This window comes from Eschscholzia californica, unplaced genomic scaffold, assembly GCF_041429995.1.
Source record: "Eschscholzia californica isolate CP2 unplaced genomic scaffold, dmEscCali1.0.p SCAF_1, whole genome shotgun sequence".
Taxonomy (NCBI): Eukaryota; Viridiplantae; Streptophyta; class Magnoliopsida; order Ranunculales; family Papaveraceae; genus Eschscholzia; species Eschscholzia californica.
In genome coordinates, this window is record NW_028238198.1 from 72,332,890 (window position 1) to 72,352,108 (window position 19,219).

At 36.1% G+C, this 19,219-nt stretch overlaps 2 protein-coding genes across 2 annotated transcripts; one reads left to right on the forward strand and one right to left on the reverse strand.

The window, feature by feature from the left end:
- Positions 1–1,225: 1,225 nt before the first annotated feature.
- On the reverse strand, positions 1,226–6,010 carry LOC147568911 (uncharacterized). Its single transcript, XM_086655341.1, has 2 exons — positions 5,051–6,010; positions 1,226–4,989 (listed from the first exon to the last, which is right to left on the reverse strand). The coding sequence occupies exon 2, from the start codon at positions 4,137–4,139 to the stop codon at positions 2,418–2,420; it is 1,722 nt and encodes a 573-aa protein (XP_086511467.1). The 5' UTR covers positions 4,140–4,989; positions 5,051–6,010; the 3' UTR covers positions 1,226–2,417.
- A 9,180-nt stretch (positions 6,011–15,190) lies between these two features.
- LOC147568912 (protein HEADING DATE 3A-like) lies at positions 15,191–18,766 on the forward strand. The gene is made up of 4 exons (XM_086655343.1): positions 15,191–15,487; positions 15,859–15,920; positions 17,204–17,244; positions 18,179–18,766. Exons 1-4 carry the CDS (start codon positions 15,284–15,286, stop codon positions 18,400–18,402), a joined length of 531 nt encoding a protein of 176 aa, XP_086511469.1. The 5' UTR covers positions 15,191–15,283; the 3' UTR covers positions 18,403–18,766.
- The last annotated feature ends 453 nt before the right edge of the window (positions 18,767–19,219 follow it).

Here is a 19,219-nt window from a genome sequence, read left to right on the forward strand (position 1 = left end):
TTCCTCTTCTTTGGGCTCTTGGTCATGGGTTGGGCTTTGGCTCTTATCTAGAAATCAAGGGGAGTGCCTTCAAGGAAAGACTTTGGCTTCTTTCTTTTGTAACTTCCCCGTCCGAACTCCGAATTGAATTCCGTTTTCACCGTCGAACTCGTCATTGACTTCACTTGTTGTTTGACTTCTGACTTTGACCAAAATGACCAAAATACCCCTGGTGCTCTTTTCTTCCATTTTGCCGCATAAGATGAAAATGTGATAATTCGCTCTCTTTATTCCGAATTACACGCCAAACCACAAATAAACTACCTAGCAATAAAAACACATAAATAATTAGAAATAGAACCCGAAAGGAACTAACTAATCAAAGTTAAGTGACCTAAATGTGGCATTTTCACGCCACATCAACATCCCCAAACTTAGAATTTGCTAGTCCTCGAGCAACAAACAAAACAAGACAATAAAGTAAACCTAACTCACTTTCGGAGGCATCCCGGTTGCATTTAGCGTATGCAACAAGCCGTTAAACCCCTAGGTTACCCCTAGTGGACGAGTCTCGTCTCGTGAGGGTTTCCAGTGAATACACCCACAAAGTTCTAGATTTTCAAAAGACATAAGAGTCGAACTATCGATGCAAATAAGGTAACGATCAACAAGTGAGAGACTTAAGTGTGTCAAACACATGAATCAAACCAATAAACACAAAAGCATGCTAAGAGTCTCCTCACTAATAGTTTCATACTTAAGTGCAAGTGTCCCATCATCATGAGCATCATCCAAGTCTAAAGTTACAAAACTTTGTTTCCTATCATAGCACATTTCGCCTCGACTTTGGCCTCACGGTCATACGCTCTTAAACATGAAATCACTCAAAATGGAATCTAATGGTTCACTCTCATGTGTGAGCATGGAATAAAGTAAACTCAACACATACAAAAATTAAATGAGGATATCAAGTTCTAAAACGAAATGATCTCTTAGGAATGAAAATAACCACTAACGGAATGGGGAAGCTCACTCACCCTTCTCACCCACTCTACCCTCTAATAATGTCTCCTAAAGGTAACGGATACAAGTGATGGAATGGAAGATGATGAAATCCCGAGAATGTCGACGCCTTCAACGATAAAAGAACACTCAAACAACCTTTAAACTTACTTCTTGCATTGAATACTTTATTTTCATAACACTTACACAAACACAAAATAACACATATAACCAAACTTTTTTTCTTTTTTTTTTTTTTTTTTTTATCTTTCATTTCTCTTCTTTTCACTTTTCTCTTTTTCCTTTTTTCGTTTTTTCCTTTTTTTCACTTTTTCATTTTCTTTTCCTTTCTTTTCTTTTTTTACACACATACCCAAACACAAAAGTACAAACTAGTATTCTCAACAAATCACCTTTACTTTCACACTTTGCTTTCACATTCTTTCTTCTTTACTTTTCATGCCTTCATTCTCGGGAGTAGTATGATGAATGGATGGTGGAGTATCCGTTTCCCTAAAATTGACACTATTATCGGGTTTCATGGACTACAAGAGTAAGGTTTATTCGCTATCCTGATGTCACTCCTAGTGGCTAAGGAAGTTGAGCTCATGAGATCGTCTAAGCTCTATTGAAAGTTGCGAAGTTGAGTAGCTCTTCATTCTACTCGGAGTTAGCGCGGAAGAGTACACTCAAAGGCAATAAAAAGGCTCAGATATCTCACATGGGTTTAAGTCTCCACTAATGACTATTTTAGGTCACTTAGAAATGTTCCTTCTTCCTTAAGATGATACTCACATGATAGCACACGAACACTTAAGGACTTAACATTCATGAAGGGACTAAGAGCATGCATAAGATTTATCGAGAAAGAGCCATATGCATCAACATACTTAAAAATACCACTAGAATCATACCAAATCTACCCAAAAAATTTCAAATTTGGTCAATTTGTTGAACCCTCTTGTCTTTTGAAATCTAAGGTCATGATGTCATGCGACTAAATGGTCGTATCCCCATCCCCAAACTTAAAACTAACATTGTCCTCAATGTACTAAGCATATACTCACCAAAAGATAAGAGGTACAATAAGTTAAAGAGAATAGTGGAAGGATATTACCATAGCCGAAGGAGATAAAAAGTGATACTACCAAGACTTAAGTATTCGAGTTCCAAGTTGATGATAAGCCCATCGCCATCCCCAAACTTGGAACGAACCACGTCCCAAAAGTATACAAAGTGAGAACCACTCCTAACACATCAATATAAAACATAAGAATGAAGCATAAGCATGACCACATAAAAATGACCACTCACGCAGGATCACTCGATTGCATTGAACCATGCAATTAGTCATTGATTCTCTTGCTTTCACAAGAGCACGAGTTAGGTCTCGTGGAGGGTTTCCAGAGATGATACCCACAAACATCAAACCCATCTCAATAGACCAACCAATCATATAACAGAAGACGAAATATTTGGGGGTCTACCCATACGAAAGTTTTAACTGGTAAGAACCGTCTCACAACAATGTAATGGTATGGGTTTATACGTGAGACGGCAAAAAATAAAAGGTAATCCCCAAACTTGGATGATGACAAGGCAACAAAGTTTGATAAAATAACAGAGGGGGCATGCATTTCACCAAAATGATCTACAAAGGTCTCAGGAATCAAACTAGTCATGTTGTTATGGTCCTCCTGAGCGTTAATAGTATTGTCCCTTTGAACTACCGGTGCAAGCATATATATATCACAGGTAGGCAATAATTGTTTAGAGAATGAGGGTTTAGGTCTATCAACTGGTTTAGACTCAGATTTCGACTGAAAAACCTCGTTATGCCCACCACCATTCTCAAAAATCGTACGATCCTCGGGTATGTCTACCGTCATGGGAGTCTCTAAGTTAATCATTTCATCAATTTCGAGAATGGAGTCGGACTTAACATCAGCACTAGGTGTATTACCCTCACCTGTACCCTTAGGATTTGTTGGAGTTTGGGGTTGTGAAACCCCTTTCTCGATGTCTTTCAATTTTGCTTCCATCTCTTTAAGGGCGTGCAAGGTGTTTTGGCCAATCTGAGTTTCTACCTCATAAAATGATTTCGAAACATCTTCAAGAGTCCTCTCATGATGAGATGCATTAGTGAAACCAACTAAGGGCTCTTGAAGATTCTCATAATCATTTGTAAAGGCATCACTCCTTGAACCTACGGGCTTCATATACATGTCTACGACATTTGTGCATCCTAATGAGACATCTCGACAAAGAGAAATAGGAGGGCATTCACCCGTTAGGTGATCTCGACTTGCACAAATGCTACAAACACTATCAATCACTAAATCACCATCATGCATATCTGTAAATTCTTTCCGAGACACGTTGAAAATTTTATCATGTACTTCCCCATTTTCCTTGAAAAAGCATATGCCTCCTTTTGAGTAATGGTCTCCTTCGGCTATATCTTCGTCACTCTTAACGGGTGTGTCCCAATCTTGGGTCTTCTCCGCTAAAAGGTCGAGATACTCCCAAGCCTCAATAGGGCTTTTACTCATAAACTCCCCATTGCACATCACTTCCACGAATTGTTTCATTTTGGAGGTCAAGCCATCGTAAAAGAATCCGATGACCCTCCATGTTTCGTAGTTATGATGTGGACATGCGAGAAGGAGGACTTTAAATCTCTCCCAACACCTAAAGAAGGTCTCCTCTTTGTGTTGCTCAAAATTCATAATTTCTCTTCTTAAGGTGTTGGTTCGATGGATTGGGAAAAACTTTTTTAAAAACACCCTAGTCATCTCATCCCAACTTCTTATAGTCCTAGGCCTTAGAGAATGAAACCATATCTTCGACTTTTCTTTTAATGAAAACGGAAATAATTTGAGCTTAGCGATTCCCTCAAGTTCTCCATTGATTGGGAGTATCGAGCAAATCTCATCGAACTCTCTCAAATGAAAATATGGATCTTCATTCTCTAAGCCTCGAAATATAGGAAGTAATGGAATAATCTCAGGGTCTATGTCTAAATTACACACATTACTCGGAAATATGATGCATGAAGGTATGCTAGCCATATTAGGTTCAAGGTAGTCCCTAAGACTTCTAAGCGGTCGATGAACCTCATACCCATCATTCCAACTATCATTCCCATTAACATCCATTGAAGCACAATTAAAAAAAATGCAAGCAATCACAAGTGTTCAATTCGACTACAACTATCAATAATAGACAAGATGCAAATGCACTTAAGCCACTCAAATAGGTAAAGGTTAGGGAACGATACTAGAGGTGGCGTTTGTTACCACAATTGGATCCTCTTCCCTTTTCTTGTCCCTACCTTTTTATCCCCAAACTTGTTTGCTTTCGTCCTTTAAAGCTCCTTGGATGAGTACCTCAAAGAAAACAAGAATTAAAAAGCTAAAAAAACAAAGAAAATAAACGTCCACGCAATCAAATAACACTAAACTAATGAACAAAACACGTAAACGATATCTAAGCTACTAAACCTATCCCCGGCAGCGGCGCCAAAAACTTGATGCACCCGAAAAGGTTGCACACCCAAGCGGAGGTATCAAGTAGTAACCGGCAAAGCCGGAGTCGATCCAAGGATAGGAAGGTAGTTTAGATATCGAAGGATTTTATCCGTCGATTTAGAGACTAAAGACTTACTTAGACAAGAATTAGAAAGAACAAGGTAAACGAGGGGGTTTATAATCGAATAAGCAATAAGAAAATAAAGTAAGTATAACAAACTAAGATATCAATGTAAGAGGGCGAGAGAGATTTGAGAGAAGAATTCAGAGGAACAAGAGTCGGGAACAACAAGTGAGAGTAGTGTCGAGGTCCGGAAATCCGATGTGGTGAACCTACAACTATGTACGGTCTAATCGAATGGATTGATACAAACCTAGTCTCGATTCCTAAGGTGGATGTTCATAAGCACTACGTATGTCCGGAGATAATACTTAGTCAAATAAACTTCCTAAACGAATAAAACCGAATCATCGATCACTTTGCCTAATCGATTAACTATGCGAAGTACTTGATAAGACACATGAAAAACGATTGAAACAAATAATCAAAATAAGAGAACATCAATTTATTATCAAAACATTAAATCATATTAAACATAATCACGAATTCATCACATTTCATCTCATATAATCGACACACTAAAGTTAGCTAAATATGGTGATTGAATAAGAAATCGAAAGAAAATGATGAGAGAATCCCCCTTTTTCGATGTGGTTCGCGGCTAAGATCGTCGGAAAACATGAGTCTTTAAGGTGCAGCCGATCTCCCCTTAGCAAATTCTGGGTTCCCCATAGCGACCATCATCATCTTCTCCATTTAGAACTCAACCTCCATTAAAGTTAAACCCTAGTTTTCTCTCTCTAGCAATTTTCAACCAAAATCAAATCAAACCACATGGAAAGCTAGCCAAGGATGGGGGGAACAAAAGCCCTAAGGTTTTAGACCAAAATAATGACCGGAAAACTCTCGAAAATCCGGCAAGAATATGTCTAAATCCGGCCAAATCAAAGATCCGGCCAAACAAGATCCGGCCGAGCCAAGATGTGGCTGTCCCTAGGTGTCCCGAGCAAGATGTATGCAGCCCGAGCTCGGAACTCTGCCCGAGCTGCTGTTGCAGCAGCTCCCCGAGTGCTGTTCCGGCCGGAGCTTGCACCAGCCCGAGCTAGGAAGCTGCTGCCGGCGTGAAGAAGTTGCTGTCTGGTTGCCATCCCGCGCGTGTGGACGCGTCCCCTTGCTGCCGTCTTGTGCTGGTAGATGAAGCAACAGCCCGAGCTGCTCCCATGGAGCTCGGGCTGTTGTTGTCCCACGTCTCGAGCTCGTTCCGGCCAAAACTAGGCCGGCCTTAGTGCTGGCCGGCCTAGCTTGGCCGGCCCCCTTCTTCCTTCTCTCTTTTTCTCTCTCTATCAAGCTTCCAAATCCAAGCACAAGAAACCCTAGATCTCAAGAACACCTCTCTAGCCTCTTTCTTGGTCAAGAAGATGATGAATAGTGATTTCCCTTTCTCTAACTTGTGTATACCCAAACCCTAGACTTAGTCAAGTTTGACTAAGTCTTGGGCTATTTTGACTTAGACTTCTTTAAGAGGTGCTCATAGAAATCTTCCTTGCTTCCTCTTCTTTGGGCTCTTGGTCATGGGTTGGGCTTTGGCTCTTATCTAGAAATCAAGGGGAGTGCCTTCAAGGAAAGACTTTGGCTTCTTTCTTTTGTAACTTCCCCGTCCGAACTCCGAATTGAATTCCGTTTTCACCGTCGAACTCGTCATTGACTTCACTTGTTGTTTGACTTCTGACTTTGACCAAAATGACCAAAATACCCCTGGTGCTCTTTTCTTCCATTTTGCCGCATAAGATGAAAATGTGATAATTCGCTCTCTTTATTCCGAATTACACGCCAAACCACAAATAAACTACCTAGCAATAAAAACACATAAATAATTAGAAATAGAACCCGAAAGGAACTAACTAATCAAAGTTAAGTGACCTAAATGTGGCATTTTCACGCCACATCAACCTTCACAGTTATTAAGGAGGTGAGAGACCTATGCCAACTCTCACAAGAAGTAATTCAAAATTTAAATAGTTCGAAAATTTTATTCGTCCTTCTATTTGGTCTATACCCAACCCTTCGCCTGATGTGACAACGCTTCACTTGAGCATATTCTCTCTCAATTTGCTCCATGCTCAAGTGATATGTTGTCACATCAGACGGAGGGCTGGGGGAGAGACCAAATGGAGGGGATGAATAAAATTTCTCTTAATAGTTAGGAAGACTATAGTACCTTTATACAAATATTAGTTATGCGCTATCTTTCCGAATTCTAATGAACTATTCAGGTATTGAGTGCGCAGTGACACCAGGTGGCCACAAGGAGTAGGATGTTATCACCTTTAACTTGTAAACATCTCAACTTATAGCAAGTAGCAACGTTACTCTACAAGAGTCATTACATTATATGACATTTTTTTTTGAGACAACCGTAAACATCGTATTATTTATAACACCAGGAGTTTACAGATGGAAAAGAAAAGTTACCACAAAGGAGCTAGAAACGGTAAAGCTCAACATAAAATTAATCCTCCTAATTGTAACTCTCATGGCCACATGAAAAGCCGTCGGCCGAACTGTCTTAAATCTAGCAGCAGTCCAACCATTCATGAAAAGAAGAAGAGTAGCAACAGAATCCCACAAGTAAGCGTTTAGTAGAGTCCGAGTCAGTTGCAGCTCATTCGACATCAAGTGCGAGGTCTCAAGAAAACAGTGCCACTCCATAAAACTTTCAAGCAAACCTGCCCACATTTGTCTCAGAAACACAAAGAAAAACACCTCCCAGATAGGGTGAAAAAGGAAATTAATGTCTCCAAAGAAGGCAATTAAGTTCCAGATTTCGGAATCGTCAGATTCCAGGGTTACCCTCCAGACTTCTCTCGATAGAGAAATAATATCCAATTGTCCGCCAGAGGAGGAAAGATTGAATACCTGGTGATTAGGGTCGCTAATCCAGATCAAGTCGAAAGACCCGATTGAATCAGCAAAGAGGAGCAGCAAAGCTACTAAAGGTGGAGGGAGTGTGAATACATTTGTGTTCCATGACAAATACCGAACAAGTTTATGTCGAGGAGCCATTAAAGAGATGTAACCAGCTCTAGAGAAACAATTAGTTCTAATAGTAACTTGAGGAATATATCTAACCAATTTACCAGGATCATACGGCCTGCCTAACAGGAATAAAGCCCACGCCCATCTAGATGCCCCAGGGTCAAAAGGGTGCCCCAAACAGTAACATATATAAGCCCAATAAGAAATTAAGTTGGGCCCAGAAGATAATAGCAAACAGATGTCCAAATCGAGACCCAAGGTCGTCTTTGAGCTAACACATGTCGAGGGGACTATTCCATTCACAGTAATACGTGTCAGCCAAAGAAAGAAGGGGAGGTATGAAATTGACATGTGTGGCGGCCACCGGAGCCCCTTCCGTTCCCTCTGATCGGCCGGAAAAGCAATGTTCAGGACTTCTTTGGTTCAAAGGACAGTAAGGGGAAGTATGATATATGACTTTGAACTCAAAGTGGGGCATAGAGTCCAAGAAATCGCCCACATAAAGAGAAATATGCCGGAGATTATCATTGTCGTCTGAGACGTTGAGCTCGGTGGCGAGAAAACCGTGATGGTAAAAATCAAACAACCTTAAAATTAAACATTGATCTATAACCATCCTACTACAATCATCACACCATAGAAATAGTTGTTAAAATAAAAGAACCAGACCTTCTGAAGAACAAAGCAAGAAGATGTACCAAACAATACACTCTTTTAACTCTAGTACTCTAGATCTAGAAATAAATATGAAAGTATAGGTAGCTGCTACAACAGGTTCTGTAGAAATATTAGACAGGAGCTCTCTCGAGATGTTTGCTTTCACCGTCTTAACCCTCAAGACTGAATTTGCAAACCTAGATCTACTTTCTCTCTCTCTAGAAAGTTGAAGATGTTAATGGAGCTAGGATGGTGTTTAAGAGGAAGATGGAGATGGTTGAGTTGGAACTGGTGAGATAGACTGCTTAAATTCCCTGCGATTGGGTCAGGGGACCCTTATCTCCGATTATCGGCACTGATCGCCGGTGACCAAGATCACTTTCTACTTTTTCATCTTTATGAATTGAATAAGCATCATTCTTCAAAAAAAACATCATAACTATCACCATTTACGACATTTTGTACTCTAAAAGCCATATAAAAGTCCTTAAACTCATCCTATATTTATGTCTTTGCTTTATTGATGCCCTAATTTCATGAGATCAACCATGGAGCAAACTGCTTAAGCTAGAATTTGATCAAGAAGGCTTCATAAACTTAAGAGAGCTAGGTTATCCAACCATTGTGCCGAAGGATAATGGACTGCAATAGGGTTATGAGTTAGATATCCACAAGACCACACCCTTAAGTGGTCTTAGGGTTCGGCCAACAGGTGATACGACGTGCTTCATTCTACTAAACATATGCATATTACGCTTAAATAACAGCTACACATGCGAGACATATGCAGGATAACTTGATATCAAGAAATCACTTCCACATAAAATATCTAATTCTTTCTGAGACACGTATTGCCATGCAAATTCGTTTTGGTTGGATGAACATAAATTCGATATGGCGGTATGAGAGTTGAAGGGATACTTTTTTTTTGATAAACAGTTGAACGGATACTTGATAAGTCTGATCCGTCACATGTGGTCCATGTCATTGAATAGAAATATGCATTAGCTAAAGAAAGGACACACATGAACAAATATCTAACCAACTAACCAAGTCTATAGTTCAACAAAAAAAAAAAAAAAACTAACCAAGTCTATAACCCAATTATACAATATATACATCTTATTCATTGATTGCCAATTAGTTTTGATACTGTTAGTGGATACTCATATATATATATATATATATATATATATATATATATATATTACATAAAAGATGCGAATTACATGTCTCTGTATAATGTCTTATAGTTTATAAATAAATATTGTACTACATGCACGTCTAGGCGTGAGCACGCCTCTGACATCGCGCACCATTAAAATTTGATCAACTGTGACATACCTAAATATTATTACTCAAAGACGTTAGCCAAAAGAGATCTATCGCTTCCTACGAATGCGATAGACACCTAGTGCGTATATATATATATATATAAATATATATATATATATATATATATATATATATATATATAAATAAGTTATCATAAAATAGATGTAAATATGCCACAATAGTAGAAGTAAATTCTTAATAGATGGAATTATGATGATGGTGATGTATTTGGAAGAAAAAAGGAAAAAGGGTATTCTGATCTCAAACGAATCAGAAGGGAGAAATAGATATTGGCCACATAGTACTTCCTAGAATAGATATTGTTCAGAATATATTTGTAAATATATGGACTATGGAGTCTTAGGACCACCCACTTTCTTTCAAGAGAAAAGTGGAGCACACACAATTAAAGAGAATGAAAGGAAGATCCTTCACATAGGTTTTTTGTGGTTTCATAGTAAAGTAGATTCCAGTCACTGTTTGCACCAATTTTTTTTAAATCTGTCTTTTTTTTTTTTTAATCTATCTCTTAAAGAAAAAAAAATATTGTCTTTTTTTGTTATTCTAATGAAAAATGCTAGGGAACAAGAAAAACAAACAAACTCTATGCAGAAATCTATTTGGATTGTTGTAAATTAATCGTGCTTTCAATTATTCTGATCCATAAAACAAAAAATCATGACAAGCTACATAAGATTTATGCAAGAGTTTGTCTAATTATTCTTGTTTTTTTAGCATTACTCTATTTTAATTAACGCAAAACCCATCTATGACAAAAATAACATTCCTTTCTTAGGGGAGAATATCATGTTGAAATATCTTTTTATATATTAAGATATCCCATATAATAGATATTAGGAAATATTAAATATTAGAAACTACTAAGAATTAGGAACTAGTAAATATATTAGTATAAACTATTAAGAAACTAGTAAAATATTAGAAACTAGTAAAGTTAGAAACTAGTAGTATTGTAACTCTATAAATAGAGTCTTATATTTCTTTTGTAATCCATCAAGGAATAAAACAATTTCTTTGATCAATTTCAACTTGGTACCAGAGCCAAAAGTCTTAAATTTTTGTTTGGGAATTTATATTGATTGAAAGAGAAGAGCCTTTCATCTTCATCTTGTTTTTCCGGTTTAGCTAAAGTGAAGGGCAACTGATGCTTCCGCAATAATGACTCTCAATAAGGCAAATTCAAATTTTGCTAAAGTTGTTGGTCAATCTGACAAAATTACTTATAAGTGTACACACTGCAACAAAATTGGACATACCAAAAGTCATTGTTATGAACTATTAGGCTATCCAGAATGGTGGGATCATAATCGAAAGAAAAACTCTAAGAAGACCCTTGTAGATCCAACTGTTAAGCAATCTTCATCGACGATAGCCACTATAGGTAATGTAGGCAAGACTTTAAATATGTCTACACAATTTTCGAATAGTACTTGGATAATTGATTCTGGTGCTACAGATCATATGACTTTTGATTCTAGACAGGTCTCAACCATACACGAATCTTCACATAAATATGTCTCTACTGCCAATGGCACCTCAGCCCCTGTTGTAGGGGAAGGACCTATAACTCTAACGAACACATTGAACTTAGACTCTGTTTTGGTTGTCCCATCTTTAGATCATAATTTATTATCAGTGTCTCAAATAACCACCACTCTATTTTGTGTTGTCATCTTTTGGCCTGGATTTTGTGTCTTTAAGGACATCCGGACAAGGCAAACAATTGGTTATGGTGTTAGGCGAGGAAAGTTGTATTACTTGGATTTAGTGTCTGAAAACTCTAATAAATTGCGTCAGGCATTAGTAGTGAACAATTCTGAAATAAAAAATAAAGATGAAATATGGTTATGGCATCGCCGTCTGGGGCACGCCTCCTTTGGTTACCTTAAGAAATTATTTCCATCGCTATTTATTAAATGCGATGTTTCAAGTTTTCAATGTGATGTTTGTGCACTTGCAAAAAGTCATCGTGCATCGTTTCCGTTAAATTTAAATAAAAGTCCAACTCCTTTTATGATCTTACATTCCGATGTCTGGGGTCCATCTAAGGTTTCTACTTTGGGTGGGGCACGGTGGTTTGTTACCTTTATTGATGATTGTACTAGGATGACTTGGGTGTGTTTGATGAAATCTAAAAGTGAGGTAAAGTTATTGTTTCAGAAGGTTCATAAACTGTTTAGTACTCAGTACAACGCAAATGTTCAGATACTCCGTAGTGACAACGGAGGAGAGTATATGGATCATGAACTTCAAACTTATTTGGTTTCTCATGGTATTGTTCATCAAACTACTTGTCCAAATACCCCTCAACATAATGGGGTCGCTGAAAGAAAGAATCGTCACTTGTTAGAAGTTATCAGGGCTATGTTGATTGAAGCACATATGCCATTATCTTATTGGGGAGAAGCACTTCTTGCTGCAACCTATTTAATTAATAGAGTACCATCTAGTACTATTGAGTTTAAGACTCCTTTTCAAGCTCTATCGGATGTTACAACTTCTCCGACAGTTTCAAATTTACCTCCCCGTGTCTTTGGGTGTGTAGCATTTGTTCATCTTCATGAGCACCAACGTACAAAATTAACTCCAAGGGCATTAAGATGTGTATTTGTAGGGTACGGTGCAAATCAGAAAGGGTACAGATGTTATCATCCTCCAACTAAACGAATGTTTGTTACATCGGATGTTATCTTTCATGAAGATTCTAAGTATTTTTCACCTGAGTCTGAACTTCAGGGGGAGAAAACTAAGCAGGAAGTTCTGACTCTTGATTATGAAGAAACGGATAATCATGTAGAAGAGAACAAAATTGGATCTAGTATTGAAGTAAATTTGATTCCTGAAGAAATAAGTAGAACTGAAATTGAAATTCCAGAATTACCAACACCTGAATCGGTAATGAAAGAAAGTGTTAATGAAATCGTTGAACAAATTGTGGATTCACCTCCAATTGAAGTCGTTGAACCAAGGGTTAGTAATACACCAAACCAATCAGTTGTCGAGGATGTTCCTGAAGCACCTTCCGAACCACCTAGGAAAATATTACCGTCGCGTCAAACCAGAGGTATTCCTAAACCGACATATGAACCTGAGTTGTCTAGTAGAGTCAAATATCCTATGAGTCAGTATGTGTCAGATCATCGATTGTCAGAATCAAATAAGTCGTTTGTAAATCAATTATCTACTGTATATATTCCTAACAATGTACAAGAAGCCTTATCTGATTTAAAATGGAAAGCAGCTATGAATGAGGAGATGAAATCCTTACAAAAGAATGACACTTGGGAGCTAGTTGATCGTCCAAAAGATAAAAATCCAGTGGGATGTCGGTGGATTTATTCAGTGAAGTATAAAGCAGATGGTACGATTGAACGTTACAAAGCGAGACTAGTGGCAAAAGGCTACACTCAAACTTATGGAGTCGATTACACAGAGACATTCGCTCCAGTTGCAAAAATCAACACTGTTCGCGTCTTGTTATCGTTAGCAGCAAATTTAGATTGACCACTACAACAATTTGATGTAAAGAATGCTTTTTTGCATGGAGAACTATTAGAAGAAGTCTATATGGACCTTCCACCGGGATGCAAGATACCACAAATACATAGCCAGAAGGTATGTAGATTGAGAAAGTCATTGTATGGATTAAAACAATCACCAAGAGCGTGGTTTGGAAGGTTTACAAAGGCTATGAAGGAATTCGGTTATCACCAAAGCAATTCTGACCATACCTTATTTACAAAAAGGCAGAAAGGAAAACTCACAGCACTTATTGTATATGTTGATGACATGGTGGTTACTGGGGATGATCCTGAAGAACGAAAGGCTTTACAGAATTACTTATCTAAAGAGTTTGAGATGAAAGACCTTGGTCCATTGAAATACTTTCTTGGAATTGAAGTATCTCGATCTAGTAATGGAATTTTCTTATCCCAAAGAAAGTATACTTTAGATTTGTTACATGAGGTGGGTATGTCAGCGTGTGAGCCGATTGATACACCTGTTGAAGAAGGATTAAAGTTGTCAGTGGAGCCTAATCAGATACCGGTTGATAAAGGAAGATATCAACGACTGGTTGGAAGGTTGATGTACTTGGCGCACACGAGGCCAGATCTTGCATATGCGTTAAGTATTGTTAGTCAATTTATGCACAATCCCGGTGAAAAACACATGAATGCTGTTTTACGCATTTTGAGATATTTGAAGGCGGCTCCTGGAAAAGGTATTTTGTTTACTAAAAATTCGAGTTGTCGAACTATTGATGTATATACTGATGCAGATTGGGCCGGGGAAGTAAATGGTAGGCGATCAACTGCAGGATATTTTACCTTTGTTGGTGGAAATCTTGTTACATGGAGAAGTAAAAAACAGAACGTTGTTGCACGTTCAAGTGCAGAGTCTGAATTTAGAGGAATGGCTGATGGCATATGTGAAGCGTTATGGTTAAGACTCCTGTTGGATGATTTAGGATATCCTTCTGAAAGACCAATTCAATTATATTGTGACAATAAAGCAGCATGTGATATTGCTCACAATCCAGTCCAGCACGACCGCACAAAGCATGTTGAGGTGGATCGATGTTTTATTAAAGAAAAGTTGGAAGACAACATTGTAGAGTTACCAAAGGTCCGATCTGAAGATCAATTGGCTGATGTTCTTACCAAAGCAGTTTCAAGTCGAATATTTTCGAAAATGGTAGACAAGTTGGGCATGTGCGATATCTATGCACCAACTTGAGGGGGAGTGTTGAAATATCTTTCTATATATTAAGATATCCCATATAATAGATATTAGGAAATATTAAATATTAGAAACTATTAAGAATTAGGAACTAGTAAATATATTAGTATAAACTATTAAGAAACTAGTAAAATATTAGAAACTAGTAAAGTTAGAAACTAGTAGTATTGTAACTCTATAAATAGAGTCTTATATTTCTTTTATAATCCATCAAGGAATAAAACAATTTCTTTGATCAATTTCAACTTATCATTCTTCTACCATTTTTAATGTTATTAATTATCGCATTTTATCTAATGAAAACAGTGGTACAACAGTTGTTTTATCGTCAACACTTAGTTGCCCAAGTGATTGACAGTGTTGACATGAACTCCAAAAATGTGGAGATCCTAGATTCGATTTTCAGAGAAATGGAATCCATGATTATTGGATTTGGATTATTAAAGGTATAAATAATGTATGGTTATTGAATTTGGATTATTGAAAGTATAAATAATGTAAGAAGTCTGTCGGGTTTTAGGTCTCTTTTCATGTTGCGGGACTTTAGGTCTATTTCACTATTGGTTTAACTTAAGTGATTATCATGTTTATCTCATCTTCATGATTTAATCGATTTCTCAAAAAAAAAAAAAAAACAACTGTTTTATCCATTACATTAGAATATCGGTGGGCCACGATCTATGGGCCATTACAATTTACTTTTTAATATCATAAAACATTTTCTTTTTGTTAAAAATATTAAATATCATATAAAATTGCTACACTAAAAATTTTTATGCCACCATGCATGCATATCTATATATATAGTATACCATCCTCTTCCTTGTTCATCAGCTTGAACCCATTCCTGCATTTTTCTCTCTCTCTCACTCTCTAGATTTCTCCCTCTCTAGATTGTTAATTTAAAGATAATTATTATTTCATGACCATGTCTAGACAAAGAGATCCACTAGTTGTTGGGCGTGTAATAGGAGATGTGTTGGACCCATTTAACAAGTCTATATCCCTTAAGGTTACATATGGTTCAAAAGATATTGCTAATGGTTGTGAACTTAAACCATCAGCTCTTGTTAACCAACCTAGAGTTGAGATCGGAGGGGATGACTTAAGGACTTTTTACACACTGGTAATCTCTCGATCTCGATACATAATTTTCTTTTTCGTTTAGTTTGTTTTTCGTTATTCATTACCAATCTGTAAAGAGTGTAAGATGAGTGTTAAAGTTGCAAGAATAGGATTGTCCTAGTAAGGTAAGGTCTCCAACTACGCTAAATGGGCCTACCACGGGCCAAAAAGCTGACGTGGCCTGCTCCCATTGAACAGGTTGTTTTTCTGTCTGCCACGTCGGATTTTAGCCTGTGGTCTGGCCCATTTTTTTGGGCATTAAGCGTTTTTCTATTTCCTCGCACTCTTCTTAAGTTCCTTACAAAACGAAAAGAATGACATTGTTGTGTATGTTTATTGAGTTTCATTAGTAGTTTTTATTTTATTTTGAAGGTCATGGTGGATCCAGATGCTCCTAGTCCAAGTAACCCTAGTTTAAGGGAGTACTTACATTGGTAATCCCTCCCTAACTTTTCATGCAAATTTAAATTATCTATGAGGTTATGATTGGAAATAAAGTATAATTCTAGTTCATAATTCTCACCCAAAAAATGACCTTGTTCATGAGCATTTCTGTGAGTTATAACAATGAGATTCTTATGATTTCATTTTAATAATAATAATGTACTAAATAAATAAATAAAATATTAAAAAATGTAAATAAATAATAATAATAATAATAATAATAATAATAATAATAATAATAATAATAATAATAGGTAAGAAAATTGAAATTAATTAAATATTGAAATTATTCATGTGCCTTTTCACTTTTGAGGGAGAATAAAAAGAAAAAAAATAATAATAAAAAGATACTAGTCAAAGCCTTTTTCATAGTTTATATGTTTTTTGTTCCTCAAAAGTTAAAAAAGTTCTCTCCAGCTAAGAAAGAGAGAATCCACCCACAACTTGTTGCCACCAAAAGATAGGAAGAATTATATTACCATTTTCCTTTTCTTTTAAATAATTTTTCTATGTAATCCTTATAATCTTTAGTAAAAATATTTTTATTATAACCATTTCTTAATAGTAAAAAAAGTAAAAAAACTCTTTTATTGTCATAGAAGAACAAGAATGAATATCTATTATATAAAATGCAATAGTGTTTTTTGAGGTGAGTCGTCGACTTATGTCTTGAATATTCGCGCGTCGTGTGATTGTAATTTGTTGGATCTTTGATCTGATAGTTCAAATTACTTTAAATTTGATGAAGAATATGCGTATCACTATTACTACCCACTTTCTACGTATTTTCACATGATTATCATCCTTATATCTCTCCAAACTCCCTTAAATTTCTCTACGGAATTACTACATTTTTTTTCTTCTTCCTGTTTGTTTTAGGTCCCCTCTTCTATGTTGTTCTCGATTACATTTTTTTCCTTTTCTTTTTAAGTTTCAATTTAGATTGTCTTACATCCATGAAGACGTTGCCAAAAGGAATCCACCGCATCCGTAGGACGCGGTGGACGCGTAGTATATATATGTAGTAGCCTAAATAACTATCTTTTACTCTTTTCTAGTTGCTATCTTCTCCTTGTATTATATATAATGGCTTTAATTGACACTATTATAAAGATCATTTTCTTGTGATAATGACAAAATAATTAGTTTCTTGAAATAAATCTTAGTCTATCTTAAAAATACAAATACTTAGTCCTAATTAGTTAATACTCATTGTATAAATATCAAATATTTACTTGAGAATTGATCAAAGTCTATCTTTTTTCTACTTTAGGTTGGTGACGGATATTCCTGCGACCACAGGATCAGGGTTCGGTATGTAAATGGATTAAATTGCATGCTTTTTTAGATTTATGTCTTATTCTATGTTTTTTCACGCATAATCTTGTATATGATTCTTTAGGTATTAGCAAACATATTTAATAAATTAATTTTCTCCTAAACTAACAATTACAATGAAAAAATAGATAAGTCATGGAAATATGAAAAGGTAATTTATTCTATAGATTTTTTTAATTAAAAGTATCTTTTAAAATGTGTAAATTTCTAATTGCTTACAATTTCTTTTGCTATATCATTTTCCTATATTATTTTGGGCAGTGAAGTGAGATTGGGTTCATTCCATATAAAATAATTACATGGTTGAAAGCTCACCTAAGCAAAGGTTGTCCCACCTGTATAATTGCAGAATAGAATAAACAGTGGAATATTATCGACCCTAAAAGCTCCCACCCATATTGTACGGAAAATATACTTTCCAAGCTCCCACCCATATTGTACGGAAAATATATTGGGGTCAGAGTATATATTCTGTGTTTCAAGATATCTGTTATCGCAAATAATTCAAACAATATTAGAATCACTTCGGTGACCACTTCTAATTAAAACAAGGGGTATTTTGGTCTTTGCGTTGTTCGGCACGTAGGCATGACAGTCGCCCATGAGGCCATCAAAGGAGTTCTTTTGTCATTTGCAATCAAAATGTGATTTTGGTTGCTATATCTTGAGCTTTTTAGGGGTAAAGTATAGTTGAAGAGTTCTATCAATTTTGACTATGATAGAATAAATATACAACTAACTAATATGTTCAATGTTCAACAAAAAAAAAAACTAATATGTTCAACTTCTTTCAACAAAAATAAAACTAATATGTTCAACTATATCTATCATTATATATTAGTTCAACAAAAAAAAAAATACTATCTATCATTATATATTATAGTCTAAATGTAGTTTGATGGTTTTTCAGGCCATGAAATCATAACATATGAGAATCCTCTACCAACGGTGGGAATTCATCGTTTTGTCTTCGTTTTATTCAGACAACTCGGCCGAAAAACAGTATATGCTCCGGAATGGCGTCAAAATTTTAACACCAAAGATTTTGCCGAGCTTTACAATCTTGGACTTCCTGTGGCCGCACTCTATTTTAACTGCCAACGAGAAAGTGGTTCCGGTGGAAGAAGAGTGTAAATGTAGTTGATGAAATTTACATGAAAATTTGTAGTGTTTCCAAGGCAAACGGACCAGTAGGTTGGATAAGTAGAAATAGTAGTATTATCACAATGAGTTGGGGATTTACATGAATAAATCATCAAATGTCTCTTTTTTCTCAAAAAAAAAAGATCTTTCTCTTTCTAGTATTATATATGCATGAGTGTAAGCTATTATGTTGGGGTACTGCATTTAAGTTGTAATAAAGTATGATGGTCGTTATAAAATAAGAATTTTCACTACAATGGTAATTCTCTGACGACACTCATCTCCGCCAATTTTTGCCGGAACATGTGTTCAATAAAGATTTAAAAAGAAAATTGAACTTTTTGTTGTTTTTGTATTTTGTGCGGACACATACCCAGACCAAGTTACTTTCTCTTTTTAATCTTTTTTCTAGACATACTACTGTGGTCAGAGTTTTGCCAGAGTAAGTGCAGGACTGAGGAACATTTTCATTTTCATTTTCATTAATGCTTTTAAATTATCTCTCAAATTAAGTTGTCTATGTTTATATTACAAACCATTTGATTAAATTAGCTTGTAGCTACTGACAAAACTTAGTTTAGTAATAATTTTGAAGTATTATGACAGAATAATGTCAGAAGATAGCAAACAAATTTAATTTATTAATCATTTTGTATTCCTCATATATAAAATATCTATATATATATATATATATATATATATATATATATATATTGTCTTTCCTTATTCATGAAGCACAAAGCCTTAGCAGTTAATGATACCCGTCTCCGCTTTTCCCACCTCACTTCTGTTCTTGGCCAAGGCTCCA

What these genes read in the sequence shown, in the direction of transcription:
- LOC147568911 (XM_086655341.1), bottom strand. Translation starts at nt 4,139, where the DNA reads ATGGATGTTAATGGGAATGATAGTTGGAATGATGGGTATGAGGTTCAT.
- LOC147568912 (XM_086655343.1), top strand. Translation starts at nt 15,284, where the DNA reads ATGACCATGTCTAGACAAAGAGATCCACTAGTTGTTGGGCGTGTAATA. An exon ending in TAAGGACTTTTTACACACTG is followed by an intron (nt 15,488 to 15,858) that starts GTAATCTCTCGA and finishes TTTATTTTGAAG; the next exon opens with GTCATGGTGGATCCAGATGC. An exon ending in TTAAGGGAGTACTTACATTG is followed by an intron (nt 15,921 to 17,203) that starts GTAATCCCTCCC and finishes TTTCTACTTTAG; the next exon opens with GTTGGTGACGGATATTCCTG.